The sequence below is a fragment of the Choloepus didactylus genome, chromosome 2, assembly GCF_015220235.1.
Source record: "Choloepus didactylus isolate mChoDid1 chromosome 2, mChoDid1.pri, whole genome shotgun sequence".
NCBI lineage: Eukaryota > Metazoa > Chordata > Mammalia > Pilosa > Megalonychidae > Choloepus > Choloepus didactylus.
In genome coordinates this window covers 93,309,029-93,333,323 of record NC_051308.1, presented here as the reverse complement: position 1 = coordinate 93,333,323, position 24,295 = coordinate 93,309,029, and the positions used below count along the sequence as shown (strand labels likewise).

The following is a 24,295-nucleotide window of genomic DNA, read 5'->3' as shown; positions in this document are numbered from 1 at the left end:
GAAGAACTTAGGTTTGACTGTTAGATCAAGTGTAGAGCAGACTCTATAAAACCCATGACTTGACTCTATTGAATGGAATCAGGGAAGCCCAGATGGCTTAGAAACTTGCAGTTCTTAACATCATAACCACAGACCCTTTTATGATAGAACATAGACCATAGTTCATAAAAGTAAAATTAAATGACTCTTTCGGTGAGGACTCTCTGTCATTGGAACTGTTTCACTATTTAACCCTGTGCGGTTGATCTATTTACTTTCCTGGACTCTGCAGGCATGGATCTGCCTGGATGGGTTCAGAGCATAGCCTCTCACATGTACAAAGAGAAATTCTCTAAGCTCCCAAATGAATATTCTCTGCATATTCAACAATAAATTAGTTTCCTCCTGGATCAATTTCAAGTTCAGTCTTCTCAATCGATATTCTACATGAGGAACAGGTGTCCGTTAGGCTCATTCATTATTATTTCACTACCATTCATTATTATTTTATCAACTTGACAGAAATCAGATAAGAATAACATGGTTGTTAAGCTTTATTAATTTTTCCTCAGTCTTTAACTCTAAGGCATATAGACTAAACTAGAATATTGTTATAGAATCCCTATTGCTCTTCTTTTCAAAGAATATATACCTGAATACCACTGTGAGAGTCATTTCTGAAGCTTGGCTATGAGTGCTGTTGTACATGTTGTGCACTACAAAAAAATGACACATCCCAAGGGCTGGATTCACGTTCAGATTTGTACAATAACTTTCCAGCACAGGGCAACAATGTGTCTTGTTCTAACAAAGTCAGTATTTGAGGCTAGTTTCCCAATAATTGGAAGAAAGATGCCTTAAGGAAGAGGAATATTTTTTCTATTTCATGCAAAGCATAGCCCTGCATTGTGAGAAGAGTCTGAACCTGGTCAGATAACAATTTCATGCAGGGTTAAATGGAGCAGTGCCTTGGACCAGAGTTCTTTTTGAGGATTATGATTTCCTTTTGAAAAAGTGGAATCCTGTTCCACAACTAGCAATGACAGGGAAATAAGCAATTGTCACTATACTTGTGGTGTAGACTTTCTTTTGAGCACTCATCCTGTGTGCCAGCTTCATTGGCCTTTCACTTCCTCCTTCTGACCTCAGAGCCTTTGCATAAGCCCTTTCCTCTGCCGAGAATACCATTCCTGTCCCCACCCCTTTGTACCTACTTTGCCTAATTAACTCCAATTCATCCTTCAAATCTCAATTAAAATGCCACTTACTCAGGGCAGCCGCCTTTGACCTCCTTGTGGAGGTGCCCTTTTGTCGGTTCTCATGATATAGTATGTTGTATATTTTCCCCCAACATTCATCACAGTTTTTAATGACGTATTTATTGTGTGATCATCATCTGTTGGCCTCATTAGACTGTAGGCAACCTGAGGGTAGAGAGTATCTGTTTTTTGTAAGAGCAAGAGCTCATTGAGATATGCCCATGAATGAAGTAGGAGTGAGCAACCTCAACAGACAAGTGATACATCTATTTAGTTGTTGTGAGAACCAGTGGGCCAAGATCATCTATTCTATAACCAAGTCATTAGTTTGTAAACTTGTCCTCTACCATATAGTTAGTCTTAAAGAACAAGTCAAATAGTTCAATTGCCTGGATTTGCTTAGCTTCTCTACAATTTATCTTGAAGGGTTCATTGAGAATTTCATAGGTTTAAGTTACATTCTGCATTTACCCCTGAGATTTTCCTAGTGACTGTTCTCAGTTCTGGAAAATGCCAGCTTTGAAATTTTTTCATGCTTAAAACTACTGTAGCCATATTCTAAGGACTTGCTTTTGGCCCTTAATCACCCGTTTGCCTTGTTCCATGCAGAAGTGAGCAGTTATTCTTTCAGGCTTATGTGGAAATATGTCCGCACTGCTTACTACAAAGCTTTACTGAAAAAGCATATGGATCCACCCTTCAGGGAACTATGTACTTTTATCTAAATTTACAGCCCAGCTGTTGCTCTTGTAAGTGGGCTGTTTACTATGCATGTCTGTAAAATCCTCAATTTTATCTTAATTTTCATTTTTATTTTCTTTTAGCCTTTAGTTATGTTTATATTATTGGATGTCTTATCTTTGTCTGTAAGCCACCAAAAATCACTACTTTCCCAGAGGGTCTTAAAGTAAATAAACAGAGAGCAAGATGATATCTTCCTATGTGGATTTGAGACTTTGTTTTTGGCTGGTGTATTTCTAGGGATTTAAATAAGAGATTTGTCGTGAATAGGAGATAACCCTACTCAATTTTGTTCTAACTGTATATAAATGCTATTGGAAAAATAGACCGTCCATATACAGTCATTGCCAATAGAGTGGTGAGGGTTTTATTGAAGATATGAAAAATCAGAAAGCCTAGAGTTCATTTACGATATGCTGAGTAGACCCACCATTTTGTCTCTGGAGGCATAACAGGAATTGATGAAGCAGCTGCTGAGCATGTATAATAAGAAAAGTGGTTCTAAGGAGGTAAAAACTGCACTACAATTTCAGGCATTATTTGTATTTTAGAAGCAGATTAAATTCTGAATTTCCCTTAGCTGTGGAAAAGATCAAGTCTGGAAACTAAATCGTATTCAATGGAATGACAGAGTCACATTGGAAATGGGAGTTGTAAATAGAAAAAAGGAGACGGTCAAATGGCTCATGAGAAACGAAACATAAATTTGTGGTAGAGGTCAGAATTTGAGTCTAAACTCAGTTCTCACTAGGATTCGGGTAAGTCTGGACCACTCAAAATGAGGTAGGACTTGCAGGGGGTATTCACATAAGGGATGGAAGAGCTTGCAGGGGAAGAACACATCCTAGGTGAAGATGATCAAGGTGCATAAGTGTGATTCAGGACATTGGGCTAGTAGAGGGGTGATGCTCACTATAGCATATTCCCAGCTGCTGAGTCCTAGAGGGGGCTGCTGTAAGAGAGGACAAAACAGTGAGGAGCTGGAAGCATGAGTGAGGTTGTCTGCCACCTTAGCTATGAAGCAAGAGCACCTTTTCTGCAGACCTCGGCTCTCGAATGATGGCCAACAGCAGGCATGGGCGATATCAGCCAGCATCAACAGCAAGGGCAATGTCTGTCAGATGGCAGCAGCAGCTTTTGGCCTCAGCAGGGGTAGACAGTGCCACCCCAGCAAATAGAGCAATAAAGGAAGTATTACACTTTTATATTACTGCAGCTATCACAGATATGTAACACAAAATCATTTTATATCTCCAAGACAAATCTACCCAATTATTTATCTTTTTTGAAATTGTATTTGTTAAGTTTACTCATTTATACTTTCAGATGAACTTCGGAATATACGTGCCAGATTACTCCCAGAATATCTTTTGGCATGTTTATTAGAACGGCCCTAAATGTGTAGATTAATTTTTATAGAATTGACTTCTTTAAATTATTGTCTTGCCTTCAGGAACATTTTTTTTTTACTTTCCACTTACTTGAATCTTCAGGAAAGTTTTTTTTTTTTTTCCTTCATGTAGACCTTCTATATTTCTTGATCATTTATCCAGAGGTATTTTGTAGATTTTATTATTATTGGAAGTAGGATTTATGATTTGCAAATATTGTTCCCAGTATGTGGCTTGTCTTCTTTTCCTTAATGGTGTCTTTTGAAGAGCAAAACTTTTAAATTTTGTTAAATGCAATTTTTCTCTTTTTTTGGTCCTTTGTGTGTGTGTGTCATACTTTTGGTGTCATACTTAAGAAGACTTTGCTTAGCCAAAGATGACAATGACTTTTTTCCCATGTTTTCATCTAAAAATTTTATAGTTTTCGCTTATATTTAGGACTATGAACCATTTTGAGGTTTTCTTTAATGTATGGTGTGAGGTAGGCATGTAAATTCATCTTTTCACATATGAATATCTATTGTACCATTCTTTTGTTTTTAAATGATCATCTTGTAATTTTGCAAGAGAAAGTGACCTGCATAATTTCTATCTTTATGAATTTAAAGAGATTTTCATTGTGAGGTAAACATATGTTCAATTTTAAATGATTTTATAGTTTACAAAAGTGGTATGTTCTCATTTTTTAAAATTCATGAAATGTAGAAGAGTCCAAAGATGAGTTAAAAAATATTCTACCACCCGAAAACACAGCCATTTCTCTCTACATATAAACTCATAGAAGGAAATAGATAGATACTAGGTAGAAATTTTAATCAAGTGGGATTATATTATACATTTTGTTTTAATTTTAGAAGTATTACATTTAATTTTACTTTAGTTTAACAGAAGAAAAAGAAACTGAAATTATACTTAAGGCATTGCTGAACTTCAGATAAATATTTTTTATTACAAGTTATTATATATCTCTAATATATCTCTGTTTTGAGAAAAATATTTATGAAAAAATATTTAGAAGCTATAGTTGTTTATTTAAACCCCATGTTTTATTTTTAGACAGATTTGAGTAATTCTCTGATATGGAAGTAGAGGAAATTAGTTCTCTTGAAATTTTCCCCTCCATCCCTCCTTCTACCTCCTAACTTATTGGTTATTTTGTTACGTTTTCTTTGTCAGGGTTTATGCTTTGTTTTGTAAACAGAGCTGATATTTATCTGGTATGTTTAGGTCTCACTCTACCAGATTTTTGTGGCTGGTATCCTCTTCTGACTTGTCGAACCTGTGCCACACAGGCTGCTGATTATTTTTTTTATTGACCCTGTATATAATGACATTCCCATAGGTGTTTAGCCTTAGTTCTATAATTAGATGGATGCAACATTAATCAATACTTCCTTTACCATGGATTTTCCAGTCCTTAATTTCTTATTTCAACTTATTCTTAAGTTGTTTTGATCTAAATGGGGCCCATATGTGCTATAATAACTATGTTCCTAGATAGATGGTTGGTTGTATTTTTCCTTTCTTTCACTGACTCCATTATTTTTTCCTCAAATTACAAGATTTTTCACTCCTAGACAACTATTTTCTTCTGCTTCAATTAGGAATGGTTGTTCCCCATGCCTATTTCCCAGTTGTACTGTGGGATTTCTCTTTTCCATTTCCAGTGTTGGACTTGCTATGCTCTGGGTCCTCTTTGTTGTTGTTGTTGTTGTTTTGTTTTGTTTGCTTGCTTGTTTTTATCCCTGCTTATTTCTTCTGAATTACATCCTCAAATAACTTACTAAGGAATGACGTGTGGGTGATGAGCTTTCCAAAGTCTTTACGATCTGAAAAAAAAAATTCAATATGTATTCTTTGGAAAGGCAAAGAATTCTAGGTTACAAATCATCTCTTAAAAAGATGTTGAAGTTGTAACTTCCATTATTTTCTGACATCTAGTATTATCAATGAAAAATCTGATGCTATTCTGACTCTATAGTCTTTGCTACCTGTTTTCTCTTTCCAGAAGCCTTTAAGATTTATCTTTATCTTTGATATACTGAAATTTCATAACAGTAAATCCAGGTTTATTTTTAATTCAAATATACTAGGCAATCACTCATGTCTTTCAATCTAAAGACTCCAGCCATTTCTGTCTGAGAAATTATTTTGTGTTATTGATTGGATAATTTTCTCCCTTATGTTTTCTCCATTCTTTCCTTCTGGGAGTCCTATCTGTTAGATATTGAATTGTAACATATTAGAAAATCCCAAGGTATCACAGCTTTTAATTTTGGTACTCCCCAATGTCTGAAAAACATGAAAATATACTGAAAAATGAACTCAGGACAGAGCTAACGTCCATTTTCCATGTAAATGTGTTGGGTATGTGTATTAGAGAATTGGCACAGCAGAATGTTAACTGATGGGATGATTTCAATAATGATCTAGAAGATCATTACTTGAGTATTCACAGAATTAAATTATAGTTTTGTGATTCATTCTAAATGTTGTTTTTAAATGTCTAATCATAAAAGTAAAAAGAATTTGGAAGTTTTCGTAAAGTGTTTGCATGTATTAACACGATTGTAATAACCAGGCCATTAGCGACCAGTATACTCTCTCTTATCTCCAAGGGTCACCGGACTACTTGCTGGGATGTCTTTGGTTTTCCACAGGTTAGATTTGCTAAGCCAATTTTACCAGTCCCAACTTGACCAGATAACATTGACTGATGAGGATAATAATAAGGATGTTTTCTGTCCTCTGGAGACTTATTAGTTTAAAGGCTGTTTCAGGTAAACTTTCATTACTTAATGGAGAATCTGCTTGGTCATAGGACCTATCCAGAAGTATTAGTGTTCATCGATGACATTATTGTCTTCAAAAGAACAATCAAAGGCATGAGAGACGGTAACTTAAAGTCCTAGATGGACTGGATAAAGCTGACTTGAATGTGTCCCAAAGTAAGTGCCAGTTCTGTAGGCTTTTTAAAATGTGGGGATAATGAGAAGATTTCTGCTACCCTCACCTGGCTAAATCTTATCAATTATTTAGAATTAGAAGTGTTTTCTGTCTCAATGGCTATCATAGGAAACTTGTGAAAAATTTTTACTTTACTACAATAATCCTTAATTCAGGTCTAAACTTGGGATATGTTAGAGAGAAGTCAAAAGGAACATTCTAAAGATAAGAGGGAAATCAGGAATTCTGACCCTATCACACCCCTTGGGGTTGATGAGAACATGATGATTCTCATGGTCTATTTTACTCAGGCTCTTGTTCTAGAAATTTACATACTAATAATCCTAATTCTATGTATTGTTAGCATCATATCAAAACAATGAAAGGGAAAGAAACCAATAAATTTTATTATCAGAATTATTTCATATATGGAGACCTGATATCATTTGTACTTGGAACATACAGCTCCAAAGAGGGCAGTTACCAAGTTCTGGAATGCACGTATCAAGTCACATTGACATTAGGACTTAAAACAACACTTTGGCTAACCAGTAAAATATTACCACACAGTGATGTAGGAGGCACTAACTGATTGTGATGTCCATGTATACTTAAACTTAGAAATAAAGTTCCCCTTTTTTGCCAGTCCCAGCCATTAAATGTGGAAACTTTCGCCATTTACAGAGTCAGGGATGTTTGAGTCTCTGTGTTTGTAAGGGTTCTCTGCTTTACTGTTCCGTGCTAGAATTTTTGCATTGTTAGAGAGTATACTCCAGTGACCATCAACAATGTTGTCCCCCAGATACTCAGTGCCCTATCTGAGGTGGAGAAAACAAAGAAAGTACAATGGCAAGAAGTTCAACTGAAAGATGTGATAAAGGGGAAGGTAAAAGGTCTCTAGCCATGTCAAGGTCTCATCGAGTATTGTACACACTGCCCTGCAATGGAAACAAGTGGTTTCTCCCCAGTAATAAAATCTTGCTTTTTTGAGAATCTTACTTGTTGACTTTGGTCATGTAGAAAGGAAAAAGAAATTTTGACTAGTAGAGTCTTTTCCTTTGTTACTTTGTTTATAGATTTATTTGTGTCTGAAGATAGCTGAGACCTCAGATCCAAATGTGAGCCTTGAGCTGAGTGCCCAATGTGATCATCTGCCAATGTGGCCATCCCCAGAAGCCCTCTGCTGAACTGTTTCAAACCAGATCTCCATGCCCCCAAATCCAAAGTATAACCAGCATTTGACACCACTACCAGTCTCCACATATCTCTTGAATCTCTTCTCTCTATTTCCACTGCCAATACCCTAGTCCTAGTCCATTACCATCTGCTTGCTGGATAACTGTTAGCCTCTTAACTGATAGCCTTGCAACCATTTCCCCTCCTTCAATCCAGTATCTACACAGCAGCCCTCATGATCTTGTCACTCCTCTTATATGGCTCCCCGTTGTCCTTAGAGTATCAGTCTTCATCTGGGGCTCACAAAGGATCAGTGATCCTGTTGGCTTCTCTGACCCCATGACTTACCACTCTTCTTCTTAACTCTCTTTGCTCCACCCATAATGCTCTCCTGTCACGTCCTTGAATGCAGCAGTTCTCAATTCTGATTTCATATTAGAACAATATGTGGGAAAAAAAAAAATACTGTTGCTATGATCACACCTCCAAAGATTTTGATTCACTGGTGTCAGGTGGAGCCTAGGCATTTATTTTCTAAAAGCTATGAAAAGTGATTTTAAGACTTCTCTCATGTATCAAACCCTTTCACAATTCAAGTCCTTTGAACATATGCTTCTACTGTTTGAAGTACTCTTCCCCAACTAGTGCTTCCCTCACTCATCTTTCACTTGGGCTTAATTGTCACTTCCTTTAATAAATCCCTGTAATTCTTCCTTTGAAACACTTATCATGATTTCTGTTGTTTGTTCCAAGGTTGCTTCCAAAAACTGTCTTACCCTGTAATTTTTTTTTTTGAAACACTTATCACAATTTCTGTTGTTTGTTCCAAGGTTGCTTCCCTGGGAGACTATAACCAAAAACTGTCTTACCCTCTGCTCTACCTCTACTGCCTAGCACAGTGCCTGGCAAATCATCAGCATAAACAAATATCGGTTGGTCAACTGACAGTATCTATGCCTCGAGAGTTCAAACCTGATATTAGAATTAAAGAATTATATAATCCTCCATATTTCTATGACAAGATTCTTGGTTGAGGGGGGAAATTTGTAAGGATGGCAAAGACTTTGTACTGAAGGAAGTGTGTATTTGGGGGTCCCATCTTGAGTGTAGGCTATGTTCATCCTAAATCCTAAGGTATCTGGAGAACTGGAGGGGCAGGCCTTTCAAGAGTATGAGAACATGAGGTCCTGAGCATCTTCCTGGGAAAGAACTTTCCAGGGAAACAGAGTTGAGGCCCCTACTGGTTAAAGAGAGTTATCCAGTGACAGAAGCACAGAAGTCTTTTTCAGTGATTTCTCCCACCAACCTTCCCCAGAGCTTAATTCATAAGCAAGGGGGTGAATATACAAGCAAGGAAAAACAGAAAGAACTGAAGCATTGAGAGCACAGAGGGTAGGTGGTTTCTATGCAGCAAAAAATAATTTAACTATCTTTGGGAGTAGGAGGTAAAATTATTCTGGGAGCAGGAGGTAAAATTATTCTGGAAGCAGCTTTCAACGCTCTCAACCTCTGGCCTTGGTAGGGATGGTAGGGACAAGAGAGAGCATCAGCAAGAGAGCACCTTCAGGGGGCGCCAGCACAGACAGGGAGCCTTAGAGCTAAAGGCATGGATATTCACGCCCCCTGTTCAGATGCCTCATGTCTCCGCAATTTTGATATCTTGCAGTTAGCAGAGAAATGAGACATTTTAGTGAACTGGAGATGAAGAAAAAATGAAGACTCATAATATACTAGATAATTAAGTTCATGCATCCCTTTGAGCATTGCAAGGATTATTTGGGACTTTCCTGAAGGGAATTCAAATACTCTCAAAATAATGATTATTATTATGACCCCATCTTCCCCCAGGCTAATGTAGCATTAGAAATGCACACTATATGAATGTGATTTGAAACAGCTGAGATTGAAGAAATCAGTCAATTTGGCATGTCTCCACTTTTTCTGGCTAAGATTAAAAATAGATATGGAACAGATATATCCATTATACATATATATGCATATATACACACATACATACATACATATATATATACATACATATATATATACATGTATATATATATATACATGTATATATACATATATGTATATATACATACATATATATACATACATATATATATATATGTGTATATATATATGTATATATATACACATAAGATGGTTAGCATTAGAGAAGGGAGTCCAAATAATGGACATAGAATCTTAAGCCCCACCAAACTGATCCTAGAACCCAGCCATATGAAATATATCACAAATGTACAAATTTCCAGGATTGCAAGCACTTTATCATTCACTGTGAGTTTCCAATGAAGAGCTATAGTGATGAAGAAGTAATTAAAATGAGATAAAAGAGAACTTCGGCAGATAATAGAAGTTAAAGCCAGAATGCTAATCATCTCACTCTGGAGGCATCACTGAAGTGTTGCTGGGAACACTGATGTGCATGTTATATATTCTGAACACTAACAGAAAAGACTGATTGGGGAAAGTGAGTGATATCCCAGGCTAATGCCTACAACTTCCTATGGTACAACTGGAGAACCAGCTTATTATGTTAGACAACCCTTCCTACTGATAAGTGTGCTTTTCGGCTTTTGGCATTAAGTAAACTTTAGTGGTACACAAAGGAATTAGGTGCAGGTTAAAGCATGCATGCAACAGTGCATGTAAGTCTGTGAATCAGCAAAAAGGTGTGATGGAGTTGTAGTAAAGAATTTGACTCCATGATAAAAAGAGAAGCTAGCTAACAGGTGGGAATCAGGGACCCAGGTGATTATTGAACAACCAAATGACAATTTATTACTGTGCAAGCAAGCTCCAGGATTGAGTAGAAATGGTTCACTTAAAAAGTGGTTCTCAACCCTGGCTCCATATCAGAATCACCTGGAAGGTGTTTTCTTAAAAAAACACTGATGTCTGGGCTTGACTACAGACCTGTGAAATTGAAACCTCTGGAGAGTGTGGCCTAGGAATCAAAATAGTCATTTTTTAGCCCCTTAAGTTACTGCCAGTCTTGAGAACCAGTGATTAAGAATATTACATGTGTTACAAAATTGATTCCAAGGAAGTTAGAAGCTAGCCTACCAATCGAGGCAACAGCTCTAGAGGAACATGGCTTATATACAGATAGAGTGTCATGTGCTGCCCAGAGAAATGGAACTAGTGAATTTCTGGTAAAAGTGAATGAAAATGGTGAAAAGGAGAAAAATGTCTTATTTCAAGATAGATAAATCACCACATAGTTCCATGTTGCAGAGTTGTCTGCCACATAGAAGATTTTATACTTTCTAAGTAACAATAACGTGTAATGTGCTAATAAGCAACACAGCAAATAATTATTCTCTCATGATTAAATAAAATCATGTTTGGTGTTATAAGGGATCAGTGATAGCAATGGATGTAAATATTTTAGAGAAAGGAAAATAACCCCTCTGCACCACTCAGTCTGAGCATGTTAAGTGTGTTAGGGAATGTAAAATATGCCATTTCATGGCAGGATGTTTATAGCTGGAGGGGAAATGGCATTTTTTTTTTAGCTCATAAACGAGTCAGGAAGAGACAGCATTTAATCCTACCCACTGGGATTAGAAGCAGAATACAGATCCCACAGAGCACCTAATGTTGGAAACAGTAGAGCAGCACTGAGCTTTGAAGGGAATGAATCCTCTTAGAAATATCATAAATAGACAGTGGTGCCTAAAAAGAGAACTCAGTAGACACTGCGGATTTCTGTGAACTGCACTGATGGCCCTGAGGCAACAAAGAGATACCAAAATAAAGGCTTGTCTATAAGGCTTTCTCCAGTTCTCCAGTTTCTATGCTAAAGAACGGGAAATTTTTAATGGAATCCTATTGATTATCATTTATAAGGTAAAATAATTGTTAGACATTTGTACAGTGACTTGTACATGGTTCTCATTCTGTAGTGTGAATCTAGTCATTCTTAAGGGAGGCATGACTTATATCACCCTGCCGGTATTTTGTAGATTGACTCTACACTGAGTAGATTTTACATAACAGTTACTGTTTTGAACAGAAGAGCACCTGGCAAAGAGTGCCCTTCACAGAATTCTGACTGGAAATGCTAATTATATAAGCACAGTGGTTGGCTGTAAGAGATCACCATTTAGGCTAAGATGGGTTTAAATTACAATTTGTCTGGTTTCAACAATTGTGTGAACTTGTGGGCTTACTTTCCAGTTCAATTTGGTTCCCTTTAGTCTCGGGAAAACAGAAAACTACACACTGTGATATAAGCTTCACAGGTCTGTAATTACTGACTCTTCTTTTTTCCTGACACTTACAGGAACATATGGCTGGTAGCCTATTGGATATATATTCGGGCCTGTTAAGTCATCAAGCCATGATCCTAGCCATGAACTCCAGGTAGGATGAGCTGTGATGCTTTCTTACTTCACAGACTGAGTATTTTTAAAATGTGATAGAAAAATCATAATGGTGAAAAATTAAAAAAAAATACTCCATTTTTCCACCATCCAAATTAAGCAACTATTGCATATTTCTTCCTTATGTTCCTTCCCAATGTTCTGTACTACATGGACAGGTAGATAATTTAATTGTTACAGAATCACAATCGTGTTACATATCCAATTTTCTGTTCTACTTTTCATTTGTATTAGCTTAAGTTTTCCATTTTTCTAAATAATCATATTTCCATTGTAATGGGGGCATAATATTCCCACATTTTCTCAATTATACTGTATTTTAACCAATATTATCATAATCATCTTTGTACATAAGATATTTTATCTTCTGAAACACTTCTTTGAGATGCCCTTCTGTCTTAGTTTCCTAGGACTGATGTAACAAAGTACCACCAACTGGATGCTTACACAGTAGAAATTTATTGTCTCTCAATACTGGAAGGTAGAAGTCCAAAATCTGTAGGGGAGAACCCTTGCACCAATCTTCCTAGCTTCTGGTGGTTTACGGGCAATCCTTAGGTTTCAATCTCTGCCGTAGCTGTCACGTGGCATTCTCCCCTGTGTTGTGTCCAAATTTCCTTTTCCCATAAGGACACCAGTCATATTGGATTAAAGGTGCACCCCACTCCAGTATGACTTCATTTTAACCACTAATTACGTTTGCAATGAAACTATTTCCAGATAAGGCCACATCCACAGGTACTGTGAGGTTAGGACTTCAACATGTTTTTTTTTTTTTTAATTCAATTTTATTGAGATATATTCACATGCTATACAGTCATCCAAAGTGTACAATCAGTTGTTCACAGTACCATCATATAGTTGTGCATTCTTTACTCAACATATCTTTTGGGGAACACAATCCAACCCACAACAACTTCTAAGAATGAGTTTACTGGTTTAGATGACGTGGCAGCCATGAAAATGTGCCTCTGGGTAGAAAGCCTGATTCACAACAGCCCAAAGCCACAGCAGCCACCCCTGCCCATCTATCAGCACATTTGCGGAGGCCACCAGGGCACGCCTCCTGCCAGCCTCCCACAGGTGACCCAGCAGGGTGGAAACTTTCTTAGAATGTGCTACCTGGTCGAAGCTTTCTTAGAACTTGCTGCATTCTAAACTCTTCCTACCATAATCATCCTTCCTTTCCCCCTCTCCTTTTGTAAATTTCTTGCACCTTGAATCCAGTTTTGGCATCTGCTTACTGTCAACCTGAACTAATCCAGATGGGATGAATATTCTTAGAGCTTTTGATAAATACCGTCAATTTGCTCTCTGGAAAAACTACACTAATAATAAATGTTTCTTCAAAGCCTACTCATCTAGAAGGTATACATATATACATACTTACATTCCTTTTCTATTTATGCCTCATTATTATTTTAATTCATATTTCTTTCAATACAAGCAAGGATCAATATACTCTATATTTATATATTTGTGAATTTTCTCATGTGGGAATTTTATCATGTTCTTTGCCAGTTTGTATAACATTTTAGTTATGGTATATACTTTTTAAACATCTCAGGATATTTTTATGGTTTCAAAATTTTTTCTTTTTGTTTATCTTCATTGTTGGAATTGATTTTATGTTGTAATATCTATATATTTTATTTATTAGAGAAATTGTGGGTTTACAGAACAATTATGTGTAAAATACAGGATTCCCATATATCATCCTATTGTTAATACCTTGCATTGGTGTGGAACATTTGTTACAATTGATGAAAGCACATTTTTACAATTGTACTATTAACTATAAGTCAATGGTTTAACTTAGGGTTCACTGTGTAGTGTAGTTCTATGTTTTCTTTTTTTTTTAATTTTTATTCTGTTAGTATATATATATCTAACATTTCCCCTTTTAACGACATTCAGATATATTTCAGTGCTGTTAATTATGTGCACAATGTTGTGCTACCATCACCACCATCTATTACCAAAACATTTCCATCATTCCAAATAGGAACCCTGTACATTTTAAGCCTTAACTTCCCATTCCCTATTCCATCCCCCAGTAACCTATATCCTAGATTCTAACTCTATGAGTTTGCTAACTCTAATTATTTCATATCAATGAGATCATACAATATTTGTCCTTTTGTGTCTGGCTTATTTCACTCAACATAATGTCTTTGAGGTTCACCCACATTTTTTCATGTGTCAGAACTTCATCCCTTTTTATGGCTGAATAATATTCCATTGCATGTATATACCACATTTTGTTCATCCATTCATTGGTTGATGGACACTTGGTTTGCTCCCATGTTTTGGTGATTGTGAATAATGCAGCTATAAACATTGGTGTGCAAATATCTGTTCAAGTCCCTACTTTAAATTCTTCTTGGTATATACCTATAGTTGGATTGCTGGGTCATATGGTAGATCTACACTTAACTTTCCAAGAAACCACCAAACTGTCTTCCACAGTGGCTGTACCATTTTACATTGCCAGCAGGAATAAATGAGTGTTCCTATTTCTCCACATCTTCTCCAACACTTAGAATATTCTATTTTTTAATAGCAACCATTCTAATGGGTATAAAATGTATCTCATTGTGGTTTTGATTTAATTTCACTGATGGCTAATGAGGTAGAGTGTCCTTTCATGTTCTTTCTGGCAATTTGTATATCTCCTTTGGAGAGATGTCTATTCAAGTCTTTGACCCGTTTTTAATTGGGTTGTTTGTCTTTTTGTTGTTTAATTGAAGGACTTCTTTTTATATTCTGGATATTAAACCTTTATCAGATATGTGGTTTCCATATTTTCTCCCATTTCATTAGTTGTCCTTTTACTTTCATGATACAGTCCTTTTAGGCACAAAAGTTTTTAATTTTGACGAGATCCCATTTATCTATTTTATCTTTTATTGCTTGTACTTTGGGTGTAAAGTCATGGCTATATATTTTTTCTGTTATCTTTTTTTGGATGTGACATTAGTATAAGATTACTTTTAACATTATGTTCAAATTTCTCCTAGTTTCTTTATATCATTGATTTTTATACTCCCTATGATATTTATTTTAACTTATGAACTAATTTAATTTATTCTTCACAATTCCATTATGCAGACCAGAGATTGACAAACAACAGCCTGTGGGCTAAATCCTACCCGCCTCCTGTTTTTGTACAGCTTGCGAGATAAGAAAAGTTTTTACATTTTTTAATAGTTGGAGAAAATTTTTAAAAAATGAAGAATCTTTCCTAATGTGTGAATAGAATATGAAATTCAAATTCCAGGATCCGTAAACAAGGTTTTGTTGGCGCACGGCCACACCCGTTCATTTGTGCTGTATGTGACGTAGCTGCTTTTGTGTTGCAATGGCAGAGTTAACAGATACCATCTGTCCTGCAAAGCCTAATATATTTATTATCCGGACCATCCCAGAAAAAGATATTGGCACCCGATACAGATAATATTTATTTTAAAATGCTTCGTTTCCAAAGGCTTATTTAACCCTCTGAAATTTTTCATATTAGTCTGTATAAGGGAATAGTTTTGAGTTAAAAAGGGTTCTGAATTATTCAGCATCTTGACTGTGGTGGTGGATACATACATGAACCTACATATGAGATAAAATTCTATAGAACTAAATACACACACATACACACACACTAGTACAAGTGAAATTGGGTAAATCTGAGTAAGATCAGGGCTAATGTATCAATGTCATTATCCTGGTTGAAATATTTTATATAGCTATAGCTAGATAGATTTAGATGTAGATATAGAGACAGATATAAATATAGATACCTATACTATCCGTATTAGATGGTGTACTATAGTTTTGTGGAACCAGATGGGGGAAACTATTCATGGGAAACCGAAGAAAGTGTACATGTCATCTCTCTGTATTATTTCTTGCAACCGCATGTGAATCTATAATTATTTCAGTAAAATATTCTATTTAAAAGCTTTCTGAAGCTGCATTCTGGCCCAACATGAAATACTGATACAATAAATTAATGCCGCAACGAAGACAGTTGTCCTGGACATTTGTATAGCATATGTTCATCTATTTGCTATTCCTTTATTAGGGTATTTTTCTAGACTCTCTACTCTATTTCATTGATTTAGCATTTTATTGTGCTGCCAATTTAGTGTTATTGTCTAGTAGGTTCTGTTATCTGATTGAGCTAGGTCTTCCTCATTTTCTTGAGCTTTTTCATCATAATAGTCTATGATAATCCTTTCCATTTATTTCTCCAAATAAAATGCAAATGTATTTTGTCAACTTCTGATGCAAATATTCAAAAATTTTAATTGGGGTTTCAGAGTTTGTAAAGTAATTGGTGAATAATTGACATCTTATAATAATCTTCGTTTTTTATAAACTTGATACATTTTTCCAATTAGTCAAGTTTGGTTTTATATCTCCCTTGAAAGTTTGAGGCATTTCTAATATAGATCCTGTACATTGCTAGATCAATTTCTTAGATACATTGTATTTCTGGTTACTTTTAATTTTATTTCTTGGAAAGCAGTTACTCATATACTGGAGTTTTTTGGTATATTTATCCTGTATTTGGTTGAGCTTACCAAACATTTTATTAGATTACTTCTTAGAAATATAAGAAAACTTGAAATCTGACATTTTAAAATATGGAAATTGATTCCTTATGTTGTTTGTGTTTTTAATAAGAATACTTACCTGTTTCTCCATTTTTTAAAATGTTGGTTTAAATAAAACCTTTTAAGGATCTACCTCACTTTTTTTCTTAGAAATTGATGCTGATATTTATTCAATATTTTTCCAGGATTCATTAAATAACTATTTTTATTATTTAATCTATTAATAATGTAGTCATTAATAGTTTCCAGGGTATTAGGCCATCTTTATATTTCATTGATAAATCATATTTCGTTGTAGTACAGTATTCTTTTATTATTTTGCTAAATTGTTGTTCTAGAAAATTTAAGAAACCTTTATGCTCATAAGTGAAATGGGTTAATATTTTTAAAATTATTTTTTATTTTAACTTAATAGAGACTGGATGCCTGATTTTCTTTCTTTGATTATTTTTCTGAATTTATAAATTTATTTATTATTCTATTTTTTGGTGGGTTTTTTTTTTTTTTTTTTTTTTTTTTTGGTAATTTCAATGAGCCAACAATGATCATTTTCTCTATTCCTTCCCAATACTACCTTTCTCATTATCTTGCTCTGTTGAATTAAGTAGAATTTACAACATACTGCTAAACAGAAAGAGAAACAATGGTTGAGCACAAAAATTCTGGAGTCGGACAGACTGATCTCCTGCTACCAGATCCACTGTACACAGGTTTTGTGATTTTGATGAAGTTATTTAGCTTCTCTATGCCTCAGATTCCCTATACATAAACTGGGAATAATGACAGTACTTCCCTCCTAATGTTGTTGGGAAGATGCATTAAAATATCAAGGCATATAAAGTAGGTAAAACACCTCGTGCCTAGTGGCAAAGTCCTCTATATCAGTGCTTCTTGCTCCCTTTTAATACTCCTTCAGGAATCAATGAAACTTTTGGAATCTTACTCCCAGAAAAATACAGATGTAAATATATTTTTTCATACTATTTTACATGGTTCATAGAAGGGCAGACCCCAGATTCATGTCACCTCTTCTGTATTTTTATTTAATTTTTTGGGTTTAACTAAATGTGTTAAGAATCTCCCACATAATAGTTTTGCTTCTAATTTTTTCTATTTATTATATATTTTGCTTTCCATTTCTTGGTCAAGTGGTATTTGCTACCTAAAGATTCACCCATGCTGTATTTTCACGTATACCTGTATACTTTAGTAACAAAAATCAATTTTATTTGTTTCTATTAAACCTATTGAACAGTTTACTTCTTTTATTGGCTAATGTAGCCATTCTTAATTATTGTTTAGTTTCTGCTTCCTCTTTTTCTATCTTTTAAAATATTTATTTAAATTTGCCAGGGAGGATCACTATACTTTTGTTTTTCACTTTTTCTCATTTCATAATGTATTTATTTTGTTGATGTTCATTACTTTGATTATATTTTTAGTTCCTTTTAAAATCTTAAGTTATATGCCTAATTTATCATTTTTCACAAATTTCTGAACAATTCTGTTCAGAAAGCATTCAAGTAAGGTTAAGTGCTTTCAATTTTCTAATTTTTAAAATAGATTTATTGTTATCACAGAACAAAGCATATGCTTTTTTATATATATTGACATTTTCATTGTTGAGTATATGATAAATTTTTGTCAGCATCTCTTGATTACCTAAAAAATCATTGCTATCCCATTTAACACAATTTATTTACATCATCATATTAATTATACTAAAGGCATCATTTTGCAGAATTTTGATTTTCTCCTACAACTATTTTTATTTCTCCTTGTATCTTTAATAACATCATATATATCTCATAACATTTTTTATGTAGTATACTTTTTTCATATTAATATGGTCCTTTTTTATTTCTGATCATGCTTAATATAATTAATATAATTTCTCCATTATTTTATTGGAAGACTTTTACTTTCTTTTTTTCAATTATGATTCTTGAAATTGTACTTGCAAAAATATGTATTGATTTTTGCTTATTGATCCTCTTTGTTTCATAATAGGAAAACATAAACAATTTACATGTTTTTTTTAGTATATTTGGTCTATCTTCTTCCACTTCTCACTTCACACCAATCTTTGAAACAAGTATTTAGCTCAATAATTTACCCAAAGCAAACTCATACAGTATTATAATGAGGATGCTTATCTTTCGTCTCAGGTTCCTTCCTACCCCACTTGGTCCTCCATCCTGAAATACAAGAAAGCACTTACACTGGATTGCTTAATTCTATGATGCCATTTGTTGTAAGGCACATAATCAATTTAATAACTGCTTTGTGGAAAACAAAGTATATGTAGACACAATAAAAAGTATACTTGCTGAAAATTGCCTATGTTTACCCATACATTTACCTGTGACTTTCTACTTCAGTATAGCAACCTAAGTCTGATTCTCAGCCTTCTTCACATTTAAAGTTTGAGCATTTAAACATGGCATCAGAGTGACATGCTACTTTCCTAACCATTCTTCAAGACCTGGACCATTTTAACATCTTTAGAACTGGCAATATGATTTCAGAGTATTTTGAAAGACCATTTCCTATGTTGGCAAGATCTTAAGTTTGCATTTTCCTGAACTGAATCATAGATATTCATGGAATTTAAATACCTTCCACTGAAAGTTCTATTTGGAGTTTTGATAGATAGCTGCTCAGAGTCTAAGTGATAATCTATTACAGCCCATGCATAAGTCAAATCAGTCTGTCTTAGATTTGAAATTGTTTATATATTCCAAGAGATTCTTTTCAGGTCACACATGCCGAGGAATAACAAGTTAACTTTTTATATGTTGATGGGCAGGTTTCATTTGCTATCAATTTGAAGATGCATTCCAATATCAGAGTATGAAAATGCTAGAAACTTAGTAACCTGGAGTAGATAAAATGTGCCAATAATACAGCTCATCTGCCTGTAACTCAACATGGTTTCGGTTGGCTTGGCTGGGAATGTAACCACTCTTTATGATATTATGTCTATAGAGAAATATATTCTGATTTCCAAATAACTGATTAGAGATGACTTTTATAAAGAAATCCATTCCCTTACATTTAAAGCACTATTGTCATTTTGAAGAGAATATGTAAGACCATGTGCCATATAAAACCAGAAGGTGGAACTCATTTTCTCATACATAATCATCACTAAGAAAAAGCCACTACAGATAAGATACATTTGTTTTCTCATTAATTTAATAATTACATCTTTTTCTTGCAAGCTTTGTGAATCCCTTATGGCAATTTGAATCTCAATTGAAGATAGTAGAGTCATCCTTTAAACTGGCATTTTCTATGCCAAGTTTTATGACCCTGAAAGAAGTGGTGGAAAACGATGATGACCATGAAGACCTGGAGGTAGGCTTTGTCTCCCTCTAATCACAATGAGACGTTATACAGCAGAGCAATCCCTCCCTCTGCTGTCTTCTCCTCCACTCTTCTTAGATATAATATATAAACAGATTTTATTAGCAAGTGCTGCAAATAAGAATATAGGAGCAGAGAAAGGTGGCGGTAGGCGGAGTCCTATGGCGAGGTCAGCAATGCCTGTGGTCTCTTCTTCCTTGGTGTCACACTGCACAGTGCACCTGCCCTATAAGCTGGAGAAGCTGCTCCTGGCAGGTGGCGGTGGGAGGAGTTCTTGTCAGCATAGCTGCCCCTCTTCTCTCTTGCCTTTGGTTTATGGAGGATTCAGTGCTATAGACTGTAAATTCAGTAAATTTTACCTAAGTCTGGCTGTTTGTAACTGTTTTGTTGTTGTTTTTCAGCGTTTATATCAAAATATTTTAAACATATATGAGGACACTCTTCTGATCTTAGTGTCTAAAGACCTCTATAAGCTACAGATCTTGAAGGTAAAGTAGACAGTTTTGAGAATAGGTTATCTTTTCAGCTTGTGAATAAAGGAAGAATAAGCAGTTGTTTTTTCTTGTCACAAATCTAGAGTTCACTAGGTTTCACTTATTTCCCATTTGCCATGTTTGCATTTTCCTCAAATACTTAATGGCTGAATTTTTTTTTTTATTTTTTTTTTTTTTTACCTTTCAAGGAGTGAGATTACCTCCCAAATGATATAATTTCTCTTTTTTTGAAATACAGATGCATTCTCTTAAGAATTCAAATTTTAGGGGACGGCATCAATAGACAGTTGAGAAGTCAAGTGTTATGCAGCAATATAAAGGTGGACACAGTAGAAGGTGGCAGAGAAAAGTAGGATTATTGGCCTAGATTATAATGGAGTCCACCTAACAATGAACCATGCTGTGATGGGGTCTTTATGCATGCTTCTTCCCCACCAACTCTGGGGGATTTCACTGCATCAAAGTAAGGACTAACAACTGCTCAAAACCCCACTGTTCACATCTAAGATCTCACTGCCTTTTTACTGTCCCAGCCAGAGACAGAAGACTGCTCTGGATGCCTTATGGTCTTCAATTCTGCATTTTAATGATGATGGCATCAGGGGTCAGGGCTCTGGAAATACTGGGAAAACAGATTGAATTACTCTACTGGAGCATCCATGGAAGCACTCCAGCCCATAGGTTGTACAAGTCATAAAATAATCCAAGTTAAAATGAAAGATTGGAATCTATGAAGACAAGAAGGCAAATAAAGGAAAATTACATTTATTGAGGCTATTTGTCTAATTTGAGCCAAATAGTTTACTTCCTTATTTTGTCCCCATAACTCTTTAAGGTGTATTATTATCATTATTATTATCCATCTTCCCCAATCCATGCTTTTGTATCCACCCTATGCTGCTTCCATTTATTGAGTATTTACTCTATGTCAGGCACTATACTGAATATTTACTATATGGGTTATCTCATTTAATCCTTAATATAGCCTTATGAGGAATTTACCATTATTTCTTCCATTCTGAAGATAAGAAAATGGAAGTAGAGAGAAGAGTAGTAATTTTTCCAAGAGAATGAGTGGAAGAGCTACTAACTTGGGAGCCTGTTACTTAATAACTTTGTATATCTACTGTCTTTAAAGACTCTCAGGTTCCTCCAATTGAGTTGAACCCGGGGGTCTGGCAGGAGCATGGGCTGCAAAGCCCTCTGAGATTTAGAGACTCATGCCCTAGCAAAGGGACGTCAAGACAGTTTTCCATGATAGCAAGTTAAGGGAAAGATATTGTTTGGCAAACCATTGGCATAAACGCTATGGACTCCAACAGACAGCCTTAAACGTCTGTTAATGGTGGTTGGCATGTGAAGCAAATTAGCAATCTTCTTCTCTCCCCAAATATATCCCTGCAACTAAAGTTACAGCAAGAGAGATTTGAATTAAAATTAGCAAGAACTTTCTAACTGAGCTGCTCCCAGTAATGTGTTCTCCAACCATGAGCAGCAAAATTCCTGGATAATAAATTTGCAAAGAAAATTCTTGGATAAGTTAGCATTTCAGGATCAGATAACATTCCCATTTCCTTTGAAAGCTGAAAATCAGATTCTGTAATTGAAATAAAAATAAGAAAGCATACATATTTTGAAAGAAAAAGAGAAGCAGCAGCTGATAACCATTCCATAGCCTCACGATAAACTCTACATGATACTCAACGATGTGACTGTGATAGTAAATGTTGGATGAAATTCAATAAAATAAAACCCAGGTGAAGTTACTCTAGTAGAAGTTACTATACGAAATATTTATTGTCCATATTTTAGAGATAAAAATAGGTAAGACATAAAATAGGAGTAAGTCAAAGACCACAGGGACTACTGAATTGAAGTTGGGGGCTAAAGAAGGGATTTGGGAAATTGAAACACCATGGTTCTAAGATGACTCATCTTTCAACAGGAAATGGCTGTGTGGATGAGTAAAGACAAATCATTCGTACAGGAAAGAGTCATTGTGATCATAAGCAGGGTGCTAAGTTTCGCATCCAAGAAAGTCAGAGGATACGTAAGTCACCAAGTGCTATCATGCAACCTGATTCTGAAGACCACATTTCTATAATGCTGCTTTCCAACTCTTAGGTCTTGAGAGAGTTAGATGACTGCTTTGTGTTACTGTGCTGGTAGGTTGGGTATCAGGAAAAGAGTCAGTATCCTACATGATTTTATCAATCGGTGCAATGTTGCTCAAACTCATGTTTTGCACAGACAAGCATGAGTGCATAAAAATCAGGTTTTCAGCAAGTGGATTCTCTTCTATGAACTTTCAAAATCGGTGTTATTTGTAACCTTTTAAATTCTTTGATCCCTCTTTTCCTTTTTATGTTTTCCTTTTTTCCTAAAATATTTTTAAAACCCTCTATTGCTCCCAGGGGTGTAAATCTCCCTGGCAATGTGGGGATGAGCTTGGCCCTGACATAATGGGATTGAGAAAGTCTTCTTGACCAAAAGAGGGAAGAGAACTGGAACAAAATAAAGTTTCAGTGCTGAGAGATTTCAAGTAGAGTTGAGAGGTCATTCTGGAGGTTATTCTTATACATTATATAGATATCCTTTTTAGTTTTTAGTGTATTAGAATAGCTAGAAGGAAATACTGAACCTGTTGAACTGAAACCCAGTAGCCTTGATTCTTGAAGACGATTGTATAACTATATAGCTTACACTGTGTGACTGCATGATTGTGAAAACCTTGTGGCTCCCACTCCCTTTCTCCAGTGTACGAACAGATGAGTAAAAAAATGAGGACAAAAAGTAAATGAATAATAGGGAGGGATGGGGTGTTTTGGGGTATTCTTTTTTACTTATATTTTTATGTTTATTTTTATTTTTTGGAGTAATGAAAATGCCCCAAAATTGATTGTGGTGATGAATGCACAGCTATATAATGGTGCAGTGAACAATTGATTGTATACTGTGGATGACTGTATGGTTTGTGAATATATCTCAGTGAAATTGAATTTTAAAAAAAAGGAAATAAAAAAATCCTCTGTTAAAGTTATAAAATTAATTCTTGAATACTTTTGTTATAGGAAATGCTAGAGATAGAGCATAAGTCTTCCTTTACTATGTTCCCCACCCTTACCCTCTCCCTAGCCATCAGTGTGATGTATCCTGCCAAACCTCTTTCTATGTTCACACACACACATGCAAACCTGAGATATACAGCTTTGTTACTTAGTGTTTCTTTACTAAAGGTACATCATATTTATTTATGTTTCTGAAATTTACCTCTTTCATGGAACAATATGTTCTACAGATATTTTCATATCAATACATGTAGCTTTATTTAATTCTTTTAACCACAGTTTATGTCCCTCAGTTTTGATGTTCTATATTCTTCAGTTGATGGACATTGAGGCATATTTTAATTTTTACTACTTCAAACAATACAAAAATGCTAGTATGTGAGTTCATACTAAAAAAAAAAAAAAAAATGCTGCAGGGTTAATCTCTTCAGGTGGAGATTGGATGGCAGATTCATCAGGGCAGATTAGAAGTCCAGAGGCTGATTACTTAGGGCAGACCATTACAGGTTTACCTCGCAAAGACTCAGCAGAATGTAAGGTTTCAATGTCCCCATAATCATCAATATCAACTCATATGTCCCCATTCCAATTATTAGGATCCCATTCCTTTCCAATCAATGCCCTCACGTTAACAGAAGATACCCTGCAAGTTTGAGAATTTAGTTTACATTGTAATTCAGCCACACGCACAATGAGACTCTGGGTTTGATTTTCAGAAATCTCAAGTCTGTGGCTAGATGAAATAAGGTTTTCTTTCAGGGCACACTTAGAAACTTTCATGTCCTTCTCATGGTACTTAAGTTGGGAATTTGAAACTTTGAGCTCATCCCTTTCTTTTACAACTATATCC

General features: G+C 35.2%; 1 protein-coding gene across 1 annotated transcript in view; it reads left to right on the top strand.

Moving 5' to 3' along the window:
* Nucleotides 1-10,143: 10,143 nt before the first annotated feature.
* The window catches only part of MROH9 (maestro heat like repeat family member 9), a 63,581-nt gene continuing 49,429 nt past the window's right edge, over nucleotides 10,144-24,295 (top strand). The window contains exons 1-5 of the mRNA XM_037806906.1: nucleotides 10,144-10,161; nucleotides 11,802-11,881; nucleotides 19,739-19,874; nucleotides 20,285-20,371; nucleotides 22,323-22,427. Coding sequence (XP_037662834.1) covers nucleotides 10,144-10,161; nucleotides 11,802-11,881; nucleotides 19,739-19,874; nucleotides 20,285-20,371; nucleotides 22,323-22,427 — 426 coding nt within the window. The remainder of the gene's footprint in view (nucleotides 10,162-11,801; nucleotides 11,882-19,738; nucleotides 19,875-20,284; nucleotides 20,372-22,322; nucleotides 22,428-24,295) is intronic.